General features: G+C 36.9%; 1 protein-coding gene across 3 annotated transcripts in view; it reads right to left on the reverse strand.

Annotated features, from left to right (window-relative positions):
* LOC111330140 (nucleoprotein TPR) overlaps positions 1-17,378 on the reverse strand; it is a 48,053-nt gene that overhangs the window by 24,220 nt on the left and 6,455 nt on the right. For all 3 annotated transcript variants that reach the window (XM_088742651.1, XM_088742650.1, XM_088742652.1), the window contains 23 exons: positions 16,177-16,290; positions 15,908-15,958; positions 15,646-15,738; positions 14,366-14,446; positions 12,982-13,069; positions 11,839-11,907; positions 11,642-11,713; positions 11,240-11,334; positions 10,665-10,757; positions 10,077-10,181; positions 9,339-9,446; positions 7,583-7,716; positions 6,487-6,579; positions 6,256-6,340; positions 6,061-6,126; positions 5,600-5,757; positions 4,306-4,384; positions 3,750-3,893; positions 3,173-3,211; positions 2,324-2,458; positions 1,580-1,720; positions 1,152-1,262; positions 8-92 (listed from right to left, as the gene is read on the reverse strand). In XM_088742651.1, the coding sequence (XP_088598777.1) occupies positions 8-92; positions 1,152-1,262; positions 1,580-1,720; positions 2,324-2,458; positions 3,173-3,211; positions 3,750-3,893; positions 4,306-4,384; positions 5,600-5,757; positions 6,061-6,126; positions 6,256-6,340; positions 6,487-6,579; positions 7,583-7,716; positions 9,339-9,446; positions 10,077-10,181; positions 10,665-10,757; positions 11,240-11,334; positions 11,642-11,713; positions 11,839-11,907; positions 12,982-13,069; positions 14,366-14,446; positions 15,646-15,738; positions 15,908-15,958; positions 16,177-16,290 (2,239 nt within the window). The remainder of the gene's footprint in view (positions 1-7; positions 93-1,151; positions 1,263-1,579; positions 1,721-2,323; positions 2,459-3,172; positions 3,212-3,749; positions 3,894-4,305; positions 4,385-5,599; positions 5,758-6,060; positions 6,127-6,255; positions 6,341-6,486; positions 6,580-7,582; positions 7,717-9,338; positions 9,447-10,076; positions 10,182-10,664; positions 10,758-11,239; positions 11,335-11,641; positions 11,714-11,838; positions 11,908-12,981; positions 13,070-14,365; positions 14,447-15,645; positions 15,739-15,907; positions 15,959-16,176; positions 16,291-17,378) is intronic.

The raw sequence follows: 17,378 nt of genomic DNA on the forward strand, positions 1-17,378 counted from the left end.
CACTCACCCTCCTGGAGAGAACTTGTATCTTTTCCTAAAATGTCAGCTATTCGTCTCTCAGCAGCTTGCAGTTGGGCTTCAGCTTCAGTACACTGTGTAAAAACCGAAAAAACAATAATACACTGAAGTGATTAACATTTAACTTCTCCCTATAATATCCATACATTATCCAACAAACAGGCGATGAGAATACTCAAACTTATCAGGTAGAAGTTGTTATCTTGATCTAGCACCAAATTCTTGTAACTAATTTACAATACAAGGAAATGTGCTAAAGGAGAGAATTAACAAACACAACTTGGGATACCGTTGAACCCATGGGTAACATGTGATAGTGTAGTGTGATCATGCGGGTGGGTGTAGTCTTGAGAAGGACTGTTGTTGTTGGTGGTGGTAGTGACGGATGTTTTGACAGCCTGAGTGGAAGTCATCATCAGAGTCATCTGAGTCAAAGACTCTGATCATGACATCTGCTGAGGTTGTTGAAAAGTCTGTCACCACCCCTGACAACAGTCCTTCTTACGACTCCAACCATCTGAACAATCAGACTACACTATCACAGATCTTGGGAGTCAAAGAGTTGAAGTTTGTTAAAGTAATACAATTGACTAACAAGTCGAGCAACTAGCCAGTGAACAGGCCCTCATTTTAACCCTTTAACTCTCATGAGTGATGAACATGTAACTTCTCCTTATAATATCCATACATTTTCCAGCAAAGAGGCAATGAGAACACTCAAACTTATCAGAGAGAAATTGTTATCTCAATCCAACACCAAATTCTTGTAACTATTTTACAATACGATGTGTAGCAGCTAGAGGGGAGAATTAACAAACAGATCTTGAGAGTTTAAGGATTCAATGCTTGCAGCAAAAGCATTTCTTTGCCTGCATGAAAGTTTTAGGCCTTGAGTAAAGCAAGCCAGCCAGCAGACCCATCAAAGACCTCTTGTCCACTGGCTTTGTTTAGAGCCTCAAACTTACTCACAGGTGAAGAAAAGCCTGTACCACACAGCCCTTCTAATGAGAACTTCCTCTCCGACTACCAGGGTAATCATACTACAGTCCTCATTACACAGGTTTGTCACTGAACTGAGTTTTCTTAGGATTAACATAGTCCAAACTGAACTGCAACAAGTCAACAGCACTTACTCTGAGCTGCACTGAATCAATATCCCGGGTTGAAGTTAGCAGCTGTTCCCTTGCCTGCTGGTGAGTTTTCATCTCTGCATTCAGTTGTGACTGTAGTTCTTGAACACGGTTCTATTCCAAAACAAAAACAAAAAATTCCATTCGCTGCTTATGTATGTACCTCAAAAATCAACAATATTCACTGATGTAATCTGACTTTTCAACCTTTTAACTTCATATTGGCCTACGCCAACAAATGCAGAACATATCAATTTTCCTCAATTATTAAAGCTGGATTGAAATGTTAACAGAATGATATCACTTCTGTCTTTCTTCTCAATACCTTTATCCTTGAAAACATACTGATACTTTAAGGAGAAGTTCCTTTTTGATCACTACATAGGGTGTTATGGTTGAGTAAGAAAACAATAGCAAAAGTCATTTCTCACCTGCCAAGTATCGATGACACTCTTGTGATGCTTGTCTTCAGATTCCAGCTTCCTCTTCAGAAGATTCACTTCACGCTGTAAGGTCTCAACTTGAGAACCAAGTCTTGTTCTTGCCTCAAACTCAGATCTCTCTAAGTTATTCTATAATGCAGAATATACCAGATACAAAATAGATCAGTGAAAAGTTATGTTAATAGTTCAGGCTCAACAAATGTTTTCTGATCATTATGTATTCAAAATCAGATCATGTATGTAGCTAGTCTAAGTTTGCTGTTATCAGGGTTAAACAAAAATATCTGTAGCACATCAAAGTACCTCATGAATAAATAAAATCTGAAAGCTAGAATATCTGTGGGATAAGGTGAGATCACTGGGTAAAGAGTTCCAACTGGATTTACAACTATAGCAGAACTTAACATGTTTTGACATCTAAGATTGGCTGCAGCTACAATGTAAGGAACTTATAATAAATAATTATTGCATCAGCTGGTGTTTTGGGTGATTTATTTGAGGGGGGAAAGTGGTTACTGCTTAATACTGGATTGTGCATTTTTAATTTCCTGACCAGTGAAAACACAAAATTAAAAACTCCTGGAAAGTGAATTTTTTGTTGTTGTAACATGTGAACCTTTACCCCTAAGTTGTGTATCCAATTTTTCATAATGCCTTACTTCCACTTTTTGACTCGCATGAAACATGTGCAGGACCCCTCCTTTACCCCTCTTATTTCCATTTCTAGCTAACCTGTAGAGTCTGTAGATTTGTCACCAGAACATTTTGTGATTTCTGATGTTCCAACAAGCTTTTGTTTTCCTGCATTAGGCGAACCTCTGACTCCTTCATCATGGCTTTCTCTGCTTTCATGTTTTCGCAAGTTACCTTAAATTTGACGAGAAAACAGAATGCTCTATAAATATCAGCAAGCATCAGTTAGAGTGGGTAATACTTACACCTTTTACAACAATGTTTGGGACTGGTTCAACCACTAAAAGAAATTAATCATCCTTTGTCATTTTATTATTATAAATTGTGAGATGCATTTACGTTACAGAATAATTAACTTGCAGCATGTCATAAGTGACTCTTGTTTTTGTCAACATTTATGTCCATTAAGGTAAAATTCTGCATCAATGCTGTTTTGTTCACAAAAAGGTAACTACATGCACGCTATTCAAAAGAAATGCCTTCCTTTATCACATTCAATTTTCAACATCAATAAAAAGAGATAATTGCAAATGAATGAGATATTGTTGAGGTTTATAACAGCTCTAAATATCTTTTTCTCATAACTAGCAAACAACACTGTTACACTTCATAAAATGAGACCATTCACAGAAAAATGCAAGAATAAGGGTGACTGTTTCTGGGAAACACAGCAGAACACTTAACCATACATGCCACATATATGTATAACAGGTAAGAAACAGGCTAATGAGCCATTTGCAGAACTCAACTGATCAACCAACTAGTGTAATCAGAATAGCTTACATAAATAGGTAAACAACTCACGAAAAAGTTTGGAACATTCTGTGTGCTTGGATTGTTAGAAACTATACTCTCAAAAAAAAGATAAAACTTCGTTAAGAAACCCACCTCAAGTTTATTAAATTTTTCTTTGGTGTTTGTTAGTTCCTATTTAAAAAAGAAACAGTACAAGTTGAGTGATGTTTGAGACACTTACTCTTCCATGAACTTAATATCTAGCACAAGTAAGAACTTTTGTTAGAGGAGGGTCTTAACAGTTTTTTCTCCAACTGTTTATTCTCTCAGACTCCTGTTGATATATTGGTATTTTGATGGTGGTTAACCCTATACTTGTCCTGCTTTATGCAACACTTTCCTGAGAAAAATTCAAAGATGTTGACATTTGAAGCCCAACTGCTGAGGTGATCCCAAAGTCTAGCTTGATTTTGAAGCTTTTTTTTCCTTCTATTTATCTTAAAAGTAGATACCAATACAGATAGTACTCTTGGTAAAACAAAATTGAAAAAAAGTCTGAAATAAAATTGAACCTGTGCCCATCAAGGCTGTTAATTAGATCATAAACTACTGCAATAACTACAATTGGTTTATGAGCTTTACAAATCTATTTTCTTGAAAGTTTCTAAAGCAACCTCATGACTGATTGCAATCTTCCATTGCCCATTTCTAACCTGGTATATTAACACACCTGTGATAGACTGTCAAGATTAGCTTGCAACTTGCCAAGTGCCATCTGCAAGCTTTGAGACTTCTCAGAGGCAGCAGATGCTTCTTTCTTGAAAGCCTCAGAGTTTGACTTCAGCATTCCATAACGTTCTTCGGCAAACTCCAGCTGTGTGGCAAGAGGAAAGTACAATTATTTAGCTGGATTCATGAGATCATTGCAGAAATGATAAAAAAAAATTCATCTATCTTGAGTTCTTTTTACCTTCCTCTCCTGAGTTTGGTTAAGACAAATTTTACAACTAAGGTAACCTTAAGTTTTTTTAATTATCATTATTATCATTACTATCAGAAGAATTAACTGACTGCACAAACATTTGAAGACAGAGTCATATAAAGCTTATATTTCCTGAAAATATCAATGGAATAGTCATAACCAAAAATAATAGTACTGTCCTTCTCGTGAAGGTTAACTTGAGATTAACAAAAAATACACAAAAATTTGTTGGCTGATCAACAGCAGTCTCTTAAACGTCTAAGTGTAAGTGACACAAAAAGGAAAAGAAATCCATAGATCTGACCTGAGACTTCAATCTGGCATTGCTTCCATTTAACTCAAGATTTTCAGCTTGTAATTTATCTAGCCTTTCATTCAATTTTCTAGAAAACAAGGAACACATAATACATTTCAGGAAAGAAATTTACATTAACCCATTAATAGCCGCAGCTTTTGTTTAAAACTGTGTTTTGAAGCTAGTCGAGCAGATTTCGGGTCACTGTTGTGGTTTTAAAAGCTCAAACTTACCACAAACCCATTGACAGCTTGTACACTCGACAGCCTTTCGATCCAAATGCAAAATGGCGGCCTGAAAATCTCGGGCAGGCGCAGAAAGAAAAATTTCGAGATAGTTTTTGGGCTGAAAAGTAATGCCCCACTTATGACTTTTACTTTTCTCTCTTTCTCCTGCCCTTTTTTCCCCTTTCCTTGCCTGAATTTTCTCCTCACTTGCTGGAAATTTAGTAGGCTTCATTTTGGTGTAGAGACTTTTTAGGAAACTACTCATTATTTTCAAACCACATGCTCAGAAAGGTAGGTGGGTAATGGAACAAGATTTTTGTGCAGATTTTCAGGTCAAAGTTACATGGTTTTTTGGCTATTTCTCCAATCTCCTTTACTCAATTGCGCTCATTCTGGTATCATTTGTAAGATATTTTCAACCTGGTTTAAGTACGTGCTCAAAGTCGTGCTCCAGGGTTAGAAGTGATGACGTCACAAGGCGTAGAAAGGGTGTGGTTCCACATGGGCACTTGTGGGCGCACTGGACATCAATAGGTTAATAGAATAAAATTTGAACGAGCTTTCTCCTTTCATGTTGGCATACAGTCAAATTTGTATAGGATGGCCACCCTAACAAACTTGAAAGCTGGCTGCTTACGACAGGATCAATTTAATTTAGCATTCAGATGGCTGAGATCAACAGAGGATTAGCTGTCAAAGTGAGAACATTTTGCAGGCTTCTTTCTGGAATTTCTTTGACTGCAGCTCATATGCAAGGATCACTCCTTTACTTGATCATATTCCTTTTATTATAGGAACAAGAAAATGATGAATTTGTGACAGATTATAGATGGCCAATTTATCTATTATAGTAGCAGTCGTCATATAACGTTGAGAAGACACAACATAAACAGGGCAATTTAAATGCTATGACAATTTCAGTTTCAATTGTTTACTAGCCAAACTGGCTAGTGGAAATCAAAAACCTCTAGCCAAAACTGAATTTCTGCTAGTCTATGGCTAGTTGGCTACCGTTAGTGTCGAGCCCTGATAAAGCATAACTGTACCCGTTTAAAAGGCATAGGTTACAAACTTACTCCTCAGCCTGTACTCTCCCAGTTTTGTAGGTTTCAAAATGTCTCTGTAGTTCTTTTAGAGCCACTTTAGTTTCCTCTAGTTCGGCACTTGACTTATCCGGGGTCTTGAGTAATGGAGAAGATGCCAAAACAGATGGGTCGAGGTCTCCTGTTGGGATCTGAAATCCAGGAATAGCATGGTGATAAGACTAAAAAAATTCAGGAGACAAAATCTCTCAAGGATATTATTCAGAGAAAGCCATACCTCAACATGGAAGCAAGTTGAAGTTACAAGTCATTATTGCACTCAGTGGCAGCTACTTTGCGAATCGTTTATAGGGCGCTACATAACAGTATTTGGGGAAATCAATTCTGTTTATTGATTGCATGTACATGTATATGTTCCAAATGTCAACCTGGCAGAGAAATATTCTCTTAGTGGAAAACACAGCCAAAGAAAAAGGAAAATAGTGGCTACGTACTGGAGTTTGTCCACTATTGGCTAACAAAACACGGTACATGTCCCGTTGCCTGATCACAGCCTCAACCTGTTAAAAATCAAGGAGAACAAAACACAACATTAGATTGATGAGGAGAGTTTGCAAAAAGTGCTGATAAAAGAGTTGGGAATGGCAAGTTAATTTCTTCTTCATATAATAAATGACTTTAATACTGACCATATTCATTTGCCTCTCTCTTGATTCCTTGAGAACTTCAACTTCCTTCAGTGACATGTCCAACTGATTCTGTAACCCCTTCATACTGGTCAAAGAGTTTTAAATTCAGCACTAAGAACACCTTAACAAATGTTGATCAATAATGCATTGCATATTGACAAAATCAACACTCAAAGGAGAACAATAAAAGAAAGGAAATATCTTTCAAAATTCTTATATCACACAACTAACATGTCTTCTCCTTCTCTCTTTTCTTTCTCCTCACTTAATTCCCTGATGACTCCCAGAAGTTTCTGGTTTTGCTGTTGAAGTTCCTCTATACTCCTGTCATAGATTAAATGAAGATTTTAGACAAAGGGAATGATGGCATATTACATATATCTTATTAACCAAGTGCAAGAGCCGTACTGGGAGAATATTGGCCTGAGGTCTTGACAGTATGGACCGAGCACAGCTCGGTCCGTACAAAAAAGACCAAGGGCCGATATTCTTCCAGTACAGTCCCGAGCAAGCTTGGTTAATAAGAGATTTATTATACGACTGAAGTTCAAAGGGACACAAGTGCGGTATCATTCGGGATCATTCGGGACCATTCTGGACAGTGCCCGGTCCAATACTGAGAGAATATTGACCAGCAATAGAGCATTTTGATTGGTTGATTTTAGTTATTGGCCCTCTGACTGCCCGAGTCGTGTAATAAATACATGTAACACCCCTTTACACACTTTACCAATAACCAGTGTTCTCGGTAATCCTTTCTAGATATTTCCTTTCAAACTGACAAGAAGAATCTGTTTAATGATCAGATTGTTTGGAGATAGGTACAACAACATTATCAAGGAACTGGTTATATCAACAAGATATAAGATAATGTAATTATCAAGATATGTAATTGACACGCTTCTCATACTACCTGCCTCGATTAGCTTCGCTATATTGCAGGTAGTCTTAATTTATAAGTTAAATTGTGATTATAAATAAAGATGTTGTTGTTGTTGTTGATATATCACAATCCTTTACCCCTTTACACCCTAACATCAGTATGCATGTTCTCAATACTGTTCTTTATACATTTCCTATCATACTTACAAGGAGAATTTGTGTAATAATCAAGATCTCTCTTTAATTGGTGATCATTTACATTATTCTCGTCACCTTACTGTGTGATTCAGGGGTGACTTTGTTAGGAGAAATTACCAGTAGACGCTAGTCACTCCAAGGGGTCAAAATCTCTACAATCTAGAGAATTTTGATCAAATGAAATTTGACAAGAACCATTGCAAGGGTAATTAAATTCAAAACATTGCCTGTACAAAGGCTTGCATACCTGAAAGTAACAAGGTGTTCAGAGATGACTTGCGATGAACTGGTGACCTCAGCACTTGACATGGGGTGCAAATTCAACTCAGAGCTGACCACACCTCCTCTTGCCTCCTCACATTCTTTTAATAAGACCTGTACCTGAAGATAAAAGGACCACCACAGAAGTGAATCCTTATTTGTGAATTCCTGCAATTCCCATCCAACATTACTAATCTTATCATTGAGGTTTTGTTTTGTTTTCTTTGAATATGACACAATTTTTTTTTTACCTTTTAAATTGGAAAACATAACATCACTCTCACAGGTAGGTTTTTATGATAAACAGAGACATGGATGCAAGCTCTACAGAAAGCAATTTGTAGGATGCAAAAAGGAGACCCAGCATTGAAAAGCTAAGAACTCATTAAGTTGTTCATATGTATCACATAGGGTTCTTAGAGGGCGAGAGTCGGTTCAAGCGGTTTCAAGTGGTTCAAGTGGTGCCCCGGCCGGACCAATACTCATGGTCTTAAAATAAGTGAGGAGAATTTGCTACCTTTCTATAATCAAGAAATGGATAGATATTCTAGTCTTCTCGGATAAAGAACGAGTTAGCTGTAGGCCCCTCCTGCAGGGTTAGGGGTAGGAGACGTTAATTTCCCATGCACGAGATTACTGTGTGGTGGATGTCCTCCCCTGCATGGGATGGGTGGGTGTTGGCCCTGAAAAGCCCCTATGGGTAGTGGTCAATTAACCTATGTATGTATGTATGTATGTATGTACATGTATGTTTCAATCCTCACACATGACACAGTGAAATGTAAAAATGAGAATTATTGTTTAAGATGACGAGCAGTAGACACGACTTTTTGTCTTCTGATACACTAGCTGTTCTGTTAATGGCACGTGTAAACATGTACAAGCCTGGAATATGTTAAGGATATTAAGAATTAGTAAATACTAATACAGTGGATAGTGTTGAAGGCATGCTCTGATTGGCTAGTCAAACTCCGAATATCCTTTGCTATTTACCTCCGAGCAACTCGGGAAAAAATGGCGTCCCGGTTTGCATCCATGACAAGCGAAGAAATCACTCAAATCAATTTTTGGTGGTGCATATTATCTCACTGTTTTAGTATATACTAAAACAACTATTCACCTCAGTGTCGGTGGTTAGCGGTGGATATTTACCTCGCCGCTTTGCAGCTCGGTAAATATCCACCACTAACCACCTCCACTTCCGTGAATAGTTGTCAATTACACAAGCCATGGCAATTTAAAACATTGCAACCTGTACGTGTAAATGTTTGAAAGAGGAAATATCTGATGAAAAATGTTAACATACATGTATATCTACAATCTGCAAAAAGTAGTAAGACAGCCTTGATACTAATTTGCTACATATGCACTGTATCATACACATATCTTATTAACCAAGTGTGAGGGCTGTACTAGGAGAATATCGGCCTGAGGTCTTGACAGTACGGACCAAGCGCAGCAAGGTCCACACAAACAAGACAGAGGGCCCATATTCTTCCAGTACGGTCCCGAGCGAGCTTGGTTAATAAGAGATTTATTATACGACTGAAGTTCAAAGGGACACAAGTGCGGTATCATTCAGGACCATTCGGGACAGTGCCCGGTCCAATACTTAGAGAATATTAACCAGCAATAGAGCATTTTGATTGGTTGATTTTAGTTACTCTGACTGCCCGAGTTGTGTAATAAATTCATATATTGTTTACCGCTCAGGTATGTTTTCGTTTCTGATTCCCACAAACCTGTTGACTTAGGTCAGCAGAAAGATTCCTCAATCTATCATTCTCTCTTTTCAGATGTTCACTCTTTTTGGTAGCCTCATCAGCAATAACTTTACACTCTTCATTTTCCTTTGACAACAAACACAACATAAATTTTAAATAGGAAACAACTCAAGACAAAAAGATGCAGTTAAGCTGTTGCACATTCATCAGTTTATTTTTTCTTTGATTTCAAACCTGAAGTGTAGGGGAACTTATTCTCTTTGGAGGCTTACAGTAGGAAGCTTATCAGAGACTGGGCACTTATTTCCACTTTTCAAAAAAGTATTTCTTCTAGCTTCTATGGACAGTAAAGCCATCGCTACAATTTCATAGGAAAAGGGCTTTTTTGGAAGTGGTACTCTTTGATGGAAATAACATTTGAGATCCAAAAAGAACAACAGCTTCCAAATGCAAAATGATATGATTTGAGTATTCCTAAGGAAGATAAATAAACTATGACTTGGCCTTGACAAACACTAAAATTGCTAGAGAAGGGGGTCAAACTGAAGCAGGAGTCATTACTGGATAAAGGGCTTCTGCAATAGAGCCACCTGTTGAGAAAGGACAATAAAAGGGGGACAGGAATTATAAGTAAAGGGTTACTTGTCCAAAGAAGGGTGCTTGATCAAATCATTTTCTTCACTTAATAAATGATACTTACAAGTTTGTTCACAGATTTAACTATAAGACAATTATATGAAACAAATATCTGCTTACCACAAGAGCTGAGTCCAGTCTCCGTGACAGCTGATCCACACTGTGCAATGCTTGCTCATAGTCTCTTCTCTGTTGTTGAAGCACTGGTGCCTTCTCTTCAATTTCCTGCAGTGAAGATTTCATTCATGAAATATGACTGTTGTATTTAGGTGCAGTATGACTTTGCAGCATGAATAATGCAAGAAAACAAAACAAAACAAAAATCTCTGAGGAGACATTCAGCAGTGAATACTTCACTGTAAGCCTGCAGTGTAAGAAATAAAGAACATTATTATGACCAAACAGGTGGATAGTAGTTTTCACACATACTCTGAGAGACTGATTTGAAAGTGATTACCAAGCACTACTGGTACTCACAAAGACAAAATTGCGTGTGAACAATTAACATTGTGACCATTTTTTAGTATACTGCCAGAAATAAACTAATTTTTAACATTGATTTCTGTATGGTATATATACTGAAGCAATTATTCACCTCAGCATTGGTGTTAAATATCTACCACTATCCATCCTCACCCTCACTTGGGTAAATATTTGTAAACTAATGTGAAGTATGGATGTTATGATGCTAATCTGTACCAGAATTACCTTAAGTATCTGATCCAGGTACTGTTTCAGTCTGATATTCTCATCTTTTTCTTGCTGCAAAGCATCAGAGACTTCGACGTATTGACTGTAAATCTACAAAAAACAAATCATGTCCATCAACATTTTTGTTTTGTAACACAAATTTTAAATAAACAGGTGTAAAGATACACTTACAAGAAATTGTAGTGTGATGTGAGAAAAATAAGGTAAAGGTAAAGTCTGTTTACGAGCCTAGTGGCCCATTAGGCCGGTGCTTAATTCCGGTTTCTGTAGCATGAAGCGACTAGGAGTATTTCTACTCCCCCCTGGATGGGATGCCAGTCCATCGCAGGGTTACCCCCAGCATTAAATTGCCAGTACCCATTTAAACACCCGGGTGAAGAGAGGCACTGTGAGAGTAAAGTGTCTTGCCTAAGAACACAACACAATGTCCCAGCTGGGGCTCGAACCCGGACCACTCGATCCGGAGTCGAGCGCACCAACCATGAGGCCACCGTGCCTCCACGTGAGAAAAATAAACAAGGTTATTAATGAAATGTTCCACAAAAAATGAAAATAGATTCATTATTATCAACCTGAGTAAGGGTCATTCCAGTCTTCATGAATGAACTTGTTGCTGCAGCAGTTGGAGAAAGTGTGCTTAACTCAGCTGGAGTAAGAGGTGCTGTACCTGAGAACAATTTGAAATATGTCAGAAATAACTTCATGGAATGGGTTACCAAACCATCTGATGATTGTAAAGGGTGCTTGAAGGCATACATATTCGATCAGAACAGAAGAGAAATGGAAAGTAAACAGATGTTTATCATTCGTATTCTCCTGACTTCAGTTCCGCTGAGCTTATAACTCTTCTTGCAACTCCAATTTTTTTAATTTTTACTGGGTTGGAAGCACTCTGATGACTCCAACTATGACTCGGACTCTGTCACCTGTGAAAATCAGCCTGAGGTTGGTAATTATTCAAGAGTTCAATTTACCTCTTTGTCTAGCAGCTGCTAATAAATCATTGGCATTTTCAAGTTCCTTGTCTAGTTTACTGATCCTTTCCTCTGTTGACAAAAAAAATCAACATTTTTTTTTAAATGCTCAGTTCTGACTTATTGTCCACAAGCTTCCCCTAAATCTAAGATGAATGTGCAAGTCAAAATTATTTCCAAGGAAAGGCTATAGTTACCAAGTTCTTTAACTTTCTCCAAATGGGAATTCTCTTGTTCCTTTGATCTGCTATCAAGTTCAAGTCGACCTAAAAATTACAAAAAGAAAGTAAAAATCAAATTGAAGATATCTGCAGAGAAAAGGTTAAAAAAATTGATTAAGTAAAAGCATTTCTTAATTTTCTTCAGAATCAATCACAACCTATATTACAATTACAATTAAAACAAGCCAATTTGAGGTTAGAAAGATTTCAAACCAGTTTGTTTTGCATTCTCTTTTGTTTAGCCCTTAACACCCTTACATCAGCATGTATATTCTCCATACTGTTCTATATACATTTCCTTGGGTGTGGACAAGGAGAATTTGTTTAACAATCAAGAGCTTGTTTAGTTGATTGATCATTTTCTTTATTCTCCTGACCTGAATGTGTGATTCAGGGGTGATATTGTAAGGAGAAATTAGATGCTAGTCACTCTTAGGGGTTAAAGGGTTAACAAACATAAATAAGACCCTATAACAAAGGAAAAAATATATATATATTTAACAATTATTTGCCGAAGGCGAGGTGAATATCATTGAATAATCCGCAAGACGAATTCAAGGGGATTATTCAACATTATAATGCACCCATTAATTTTGGCACAATTTTATTGGTTACTCTACGTCACGTGGTGCAAAATCACAGGACAGTTATCATGCAATAACCCCCATCCGCATCAATATTTGTCCTCCAATTTTTTCCGTGAAAAAGAAACGTACTCAACACAAGAGTGTTCTCAGCCAAATATTCATTTTTCGGACAATCTCTCAGCCTCAGACATTATCAGCCAACATACCAGCCGCCCAAAGGGGTTTATTTACTAAATATTCACCGAACCTGAGGCAAATAATTGTTTTAGTATAATTTCAGAGCTGAACAACAGAGAAAATAATTTCTAAAATCATAACATTTTAGTAACATTTATTAACATTTTATTTTAACATTTCATATAAACCACATGGAGCGGTTTATATAGCATCATATAAGGAACTGCTCGACCAATCAGATTGCTGGAAACTCTTTGCTCAGCTCTGAAATTATACAAAATATATGTCAAAGTTTATTTGAACCTGGAATTAATTTGAAACTGCAACAAATACGAGAACATCTGCAGTTACATACTTTCGTTAGATTCTTTAAGTAGCTTTTGAAGTTCTTCAAATGCTGTGAGGAGTTCTTCACTTTTCTTCTTTGCTTCATCTGCACTATCCTGATAAAAAATATTGCTCACAAGGTTATAATCATTATCTTTTTTGTTTGTAAATGAAAATGTTCTTTTTGAATTAAACAATAGCAAAGCAAGGCCAGGGGAGGGGGGGGGGTCCTGATCCCATTTCATGCTCAAACTTTGGTAAAATTTACATGTCACAAATACTTTAACCATTAATAGCCACAGCTTTTGTGAAAAACTGTGTTTTGAAGCTAATCAAGCAGATTTTGGGTCACTGTTGTGGTTTCAAAAGCTCAAACTTACCACGAACCCATTCACAGCTTGTACACTTGACAGCCTTTCGATCCAAATGCAAAATGGCAGCCTTAAAATCTCAGGAAGGCACAGAAAGCAAAATTTTTGGGTTGAAAAGTAATGCCCCACTTATGACTTTTACTTTAATTTCTTTCTCCTGCCTATTGACGTCCAGTGCGCCCATATGCGCCCATGGGGACCCACACCCTTTCTACGCCTTGTGACATCATCACTTTTAACCCTGGAGCACAACTTTGAGCACGTACTTGAACAGGTTGAAAATATCTTACAAACGATACCAGAATGAGCATAATTGAGTGAAGGAGATTGGAGAAATAGCCAAAAAACCATGTAACTTTGACCTGAAAATCTGCACGAAAATCTTGTTCCATTACCCTCCTACCTTTCTGAGCATGTGCTTTGAAAATAATGAGTAGTTTCCTAAAAAATCTCTACACCAAAATGAAGCCTACTAAATTTCCAGCAAGTGAGGAGAAACTTCAGGCAAGGAGAGGGGAAACAAAGAGCAGGAGAAAGAGAGAAAAGTAAAAGTCGTAAGTGGGGCATTACTTTTCAACCCAAAATCTCGAAATTTTGCTTTCTGCGCGTGCCCGAGATTTTCAGGCTGCCATTTTGCATTTGGATTGAAAGGCCGTTGAGTGTACGAGCTGTCAAGGGGTTTTTGGTAAGTTTGAGCTTTTAAAACCACAACAGTGACCCGAAATCGGCTCGACTAGCTTCAAAACACAGTTTTCCACAAAAGCTGCAGCCATCAATGGGTTAAACTGCATTTCACACATCACCAATTTAAAAGGGAAAACTTCAAATCTCTCTTCATGCAGGCAATGTTTTAGGGAAATCTTCATGTTTTCTTGAAATAGACGAAAAATTAACAGGTCATATATATTTCTAAGTAAAATCACCATCTTTCTGTAAAAGTCATGCTTTGCCTATAAATTTTGGCCCTCATACCATGCATTTATAAAACCTTTGCCACCCTCTAAAATGGCAGAAAGTTATTAAATACTCCAGAAAGATCACCTTATAAAGTACTGCCAGCTTTGACTGCGAAGCTAGTTCTGTTTTGAAGTTGTCTTCCATCTTAATCAACTGCTCACGAGCCTGCAAACAAAATAATGCATTTAGTAAGCTGGTATATACCTTTTACTAACCAAATTCAAGGTCTGTGTTGTAAGTTTTGGAACAAGCTTTTTCTGTGAGGGCCACAAATCCAGAAAAATACGGCCCGCCACCACATCCTCAGAACTAAGATTGTATGAAATCAGACATGTAAATCAAGGGAGGCCAGGTATGCTACAATAATTGAGTTTTCAGTGCTTTTCCTGATCTATGGCATCATCAAGGAATGAGAAAGAGAGGTTCAGTAGACCTTTTCTTCTGACTATTTCTACTCCATTTACATACCTGCCACTGTCCTGTCTTATTGTCTACTGAACCTTTATTATCTAGCCTAAAACCTCACCCAATAAACTCTTCACTTCAAAGATTCCATCTACCTTCCCTGATGATGCCGTAGATCAGGGAAAGTTCAGAAAACTAAACTAAAGAAGCCAGGATTCTTGCACTTTTTCAGGAACCCAATTCAAGGACTGTCAAGGACTTTTTACGTCATTTTCAAGGATCTTGGTTTTCAAATTCAAGGACTTTTTGCATTAAAAATGAGCTAATAGAAATAAAAAACATTGCTCTTTATTGTTAAAAGTAACAGATAGAAATACACTCATGTCTTTGTAAGATACAAGACATAAAAATTGTGTGTCAAACATCATAATCGGACAAGGAATTTGAAAGGAAAACTCGTTTTAGCAATTTGTGCTAGAAACTTACACTTTCAACCCTGGAAACAAAAGAAAAGTTCAACTTTGATTCATCTCCTCTTATTTTCAAGAACTTTTCTGAAATTTTCAAGGACCTGGGTCTAAATTCGAGGGTTTTCAAGTCCTTGAAAACAAAAAAATTAAATTCAAGGACTTTCAAGGACTTTCAAGGAGTGCAGAAACCCTGTGAAGCATACCTGGCCTCACTTGATTTACACGTCTGACTTTATAACACTATGCTATTTAAGGACGACATCTAACACTTGATTATACAAAATGCATAGTGGACAGTAATAATAACAATGATAATAATAATAATAATAATAATAATAATAATAATAACAACATAATTTATTTAACCAGGGTAAACCCGTTAGCAGAAACCGTTATCAATAGGCGCCATGGGAGTAAGGAGAATTATATTTACACCAATAAGATCTTGAGAGTGAATGGGTTAAAAGGCATGTTACTCAAAACCCTCACCGCTTGTAGCTGCTGCATGTAGCTTACGACTTTGCTGTTCATTGCATTACTCTGTTCTTTTAAGGTCTCTGATGATGCTTTAAGATGAGAAAGCTGAAAGATGCACACACAAAAAAAAACATTATTTACTGTATACCTAAAAACGTTTAGAAAAAGCATAAAGAGATAAACTGCATGCAAAAAGCTGTTCCAACTTTTGAATTTGTGAAGTACAACATAAAGAAGAATATTCCCAAAATGTCAAAGCTAATGAACTTCTAACCTCTTCAGTTTTCTCATCCAACTGTGATTGAAGTTCCAATACTTGGGATGACTATAAAGAAGACAATATTAGATCAATTTTGTAAAAAAATAAAAATCAATTACAGTGTATTTCACAGTTTCACTGATGTGGAGGAAGAAGAAACAAAAGACCTTGCTAAAAATATTTTCAGCAGAGAAATTTGGTAAATAACAGTATTAAGAATAGTTAAGGGAAATTTTGGCCTGAACCAACTGGCACTAAAATGAACATATGCAAAGACCAAATACCTTTTCTTTCCGAATTTGTACTAGTTCATCAGTTTTGTTTTTGAGTTCTTCATTCAGCCATTTATTCTGTCGCTCAATAAGCTCCCTTTCTTGTTCAATTCTCTTTTCTCGGAACTACAAGAAAAACATACTCATTTAGCTTGAAAGAACCAGCTGAAAGGCAGTAGTGCAACACCTCGTTTCTAATAATTTTTTTTGCTGTTTATTGTTTGATGAATATTTAACGGCCATAACAACTCATTCTAAGACATTGCCTCCTTATTCTTTCTCTATCGCTGTTCCTATCTAAATAATTATACCCTCCCATCAAAGTTACTTTTCTCTTTCATATTACTTTAAGGGCTCAACACTAAGCCAACCAGCCACAGACTAGTAGAAATTCGGTTTTGTCTGGTGGTTTTTTATTTCTATAAGCCAGTTTAACTAGTAAACAAACTGAAATTGTCATAACATCTAAGATGTCACAAGCCACTTGGCTAGCAAGCTGAAAAGTTATTGTTGATCCCTGACTCTCTTTCAAGTTATCAAAATACATGTATAACATATTTTATCAATAAAATGCCCTTGGACCTTGAGAGTAGGTGCTTATTCAAGGTGGAGTGCATTTCAAATTTTCACTTTTTTCAGAACATAGTAAGTTTATTTTGCAAAAAAACAAGAAATTGTGACAAAATGTGAAGACGTACCATAAACAGTGAATTTAGAGATTATCACCCAGTATAGAAATAATGATCAATACTTCTCTTGTGCCCTACAATTTTTTAAATGAGGAGGCTTGACACTTTTTCACTTTTCTAACAGACAGCTTGGATGCTTTTTTGAGGCAGGCACTTTATTGATTAAATACGGTATATGTTTTTCTCTCCTCTTTAACAAATGGTGAATGCCATAGCATGTAGTATTGAGTTATGGATGCATGCGGGAGGTTTCTAAGCACAAAAGAAGTGTAAGAGTTGCACTTGGTTATCGCTTCGTGCGACTCTAGCTTCTTGAGTGCTTAGCAAACCTCCCAAGTGCATCCATAACTCAATAATGCACGCTATGGTGTTCACCATTTGTTTTATAACATAACTTATTGAGCTACATCGCAAAAAAATGTTTGTGTAGTCTCACATGACAAGAGAAAACAAGCGTACGAAAATTCATTCATAAAAACTGACTGCACACCAGCAACTCAATAAAGTTTAATCATGCTTCCTCAA

This window comes from Stylophora pistillata, chromosome 13, assembly GCF_964205215.1.
Source record: "Stylophora pistillata chromosome 13, jaStyPist1.2, whole genome shotgun sequence".
Taxonomy (NCBI): domain Eukaryota; kingdom Metazoa; phylum Cnidaria; class Anthozoa; order Scleractinia; family Pocilloporidae; genus Stylophora; species Stylophora pistillata.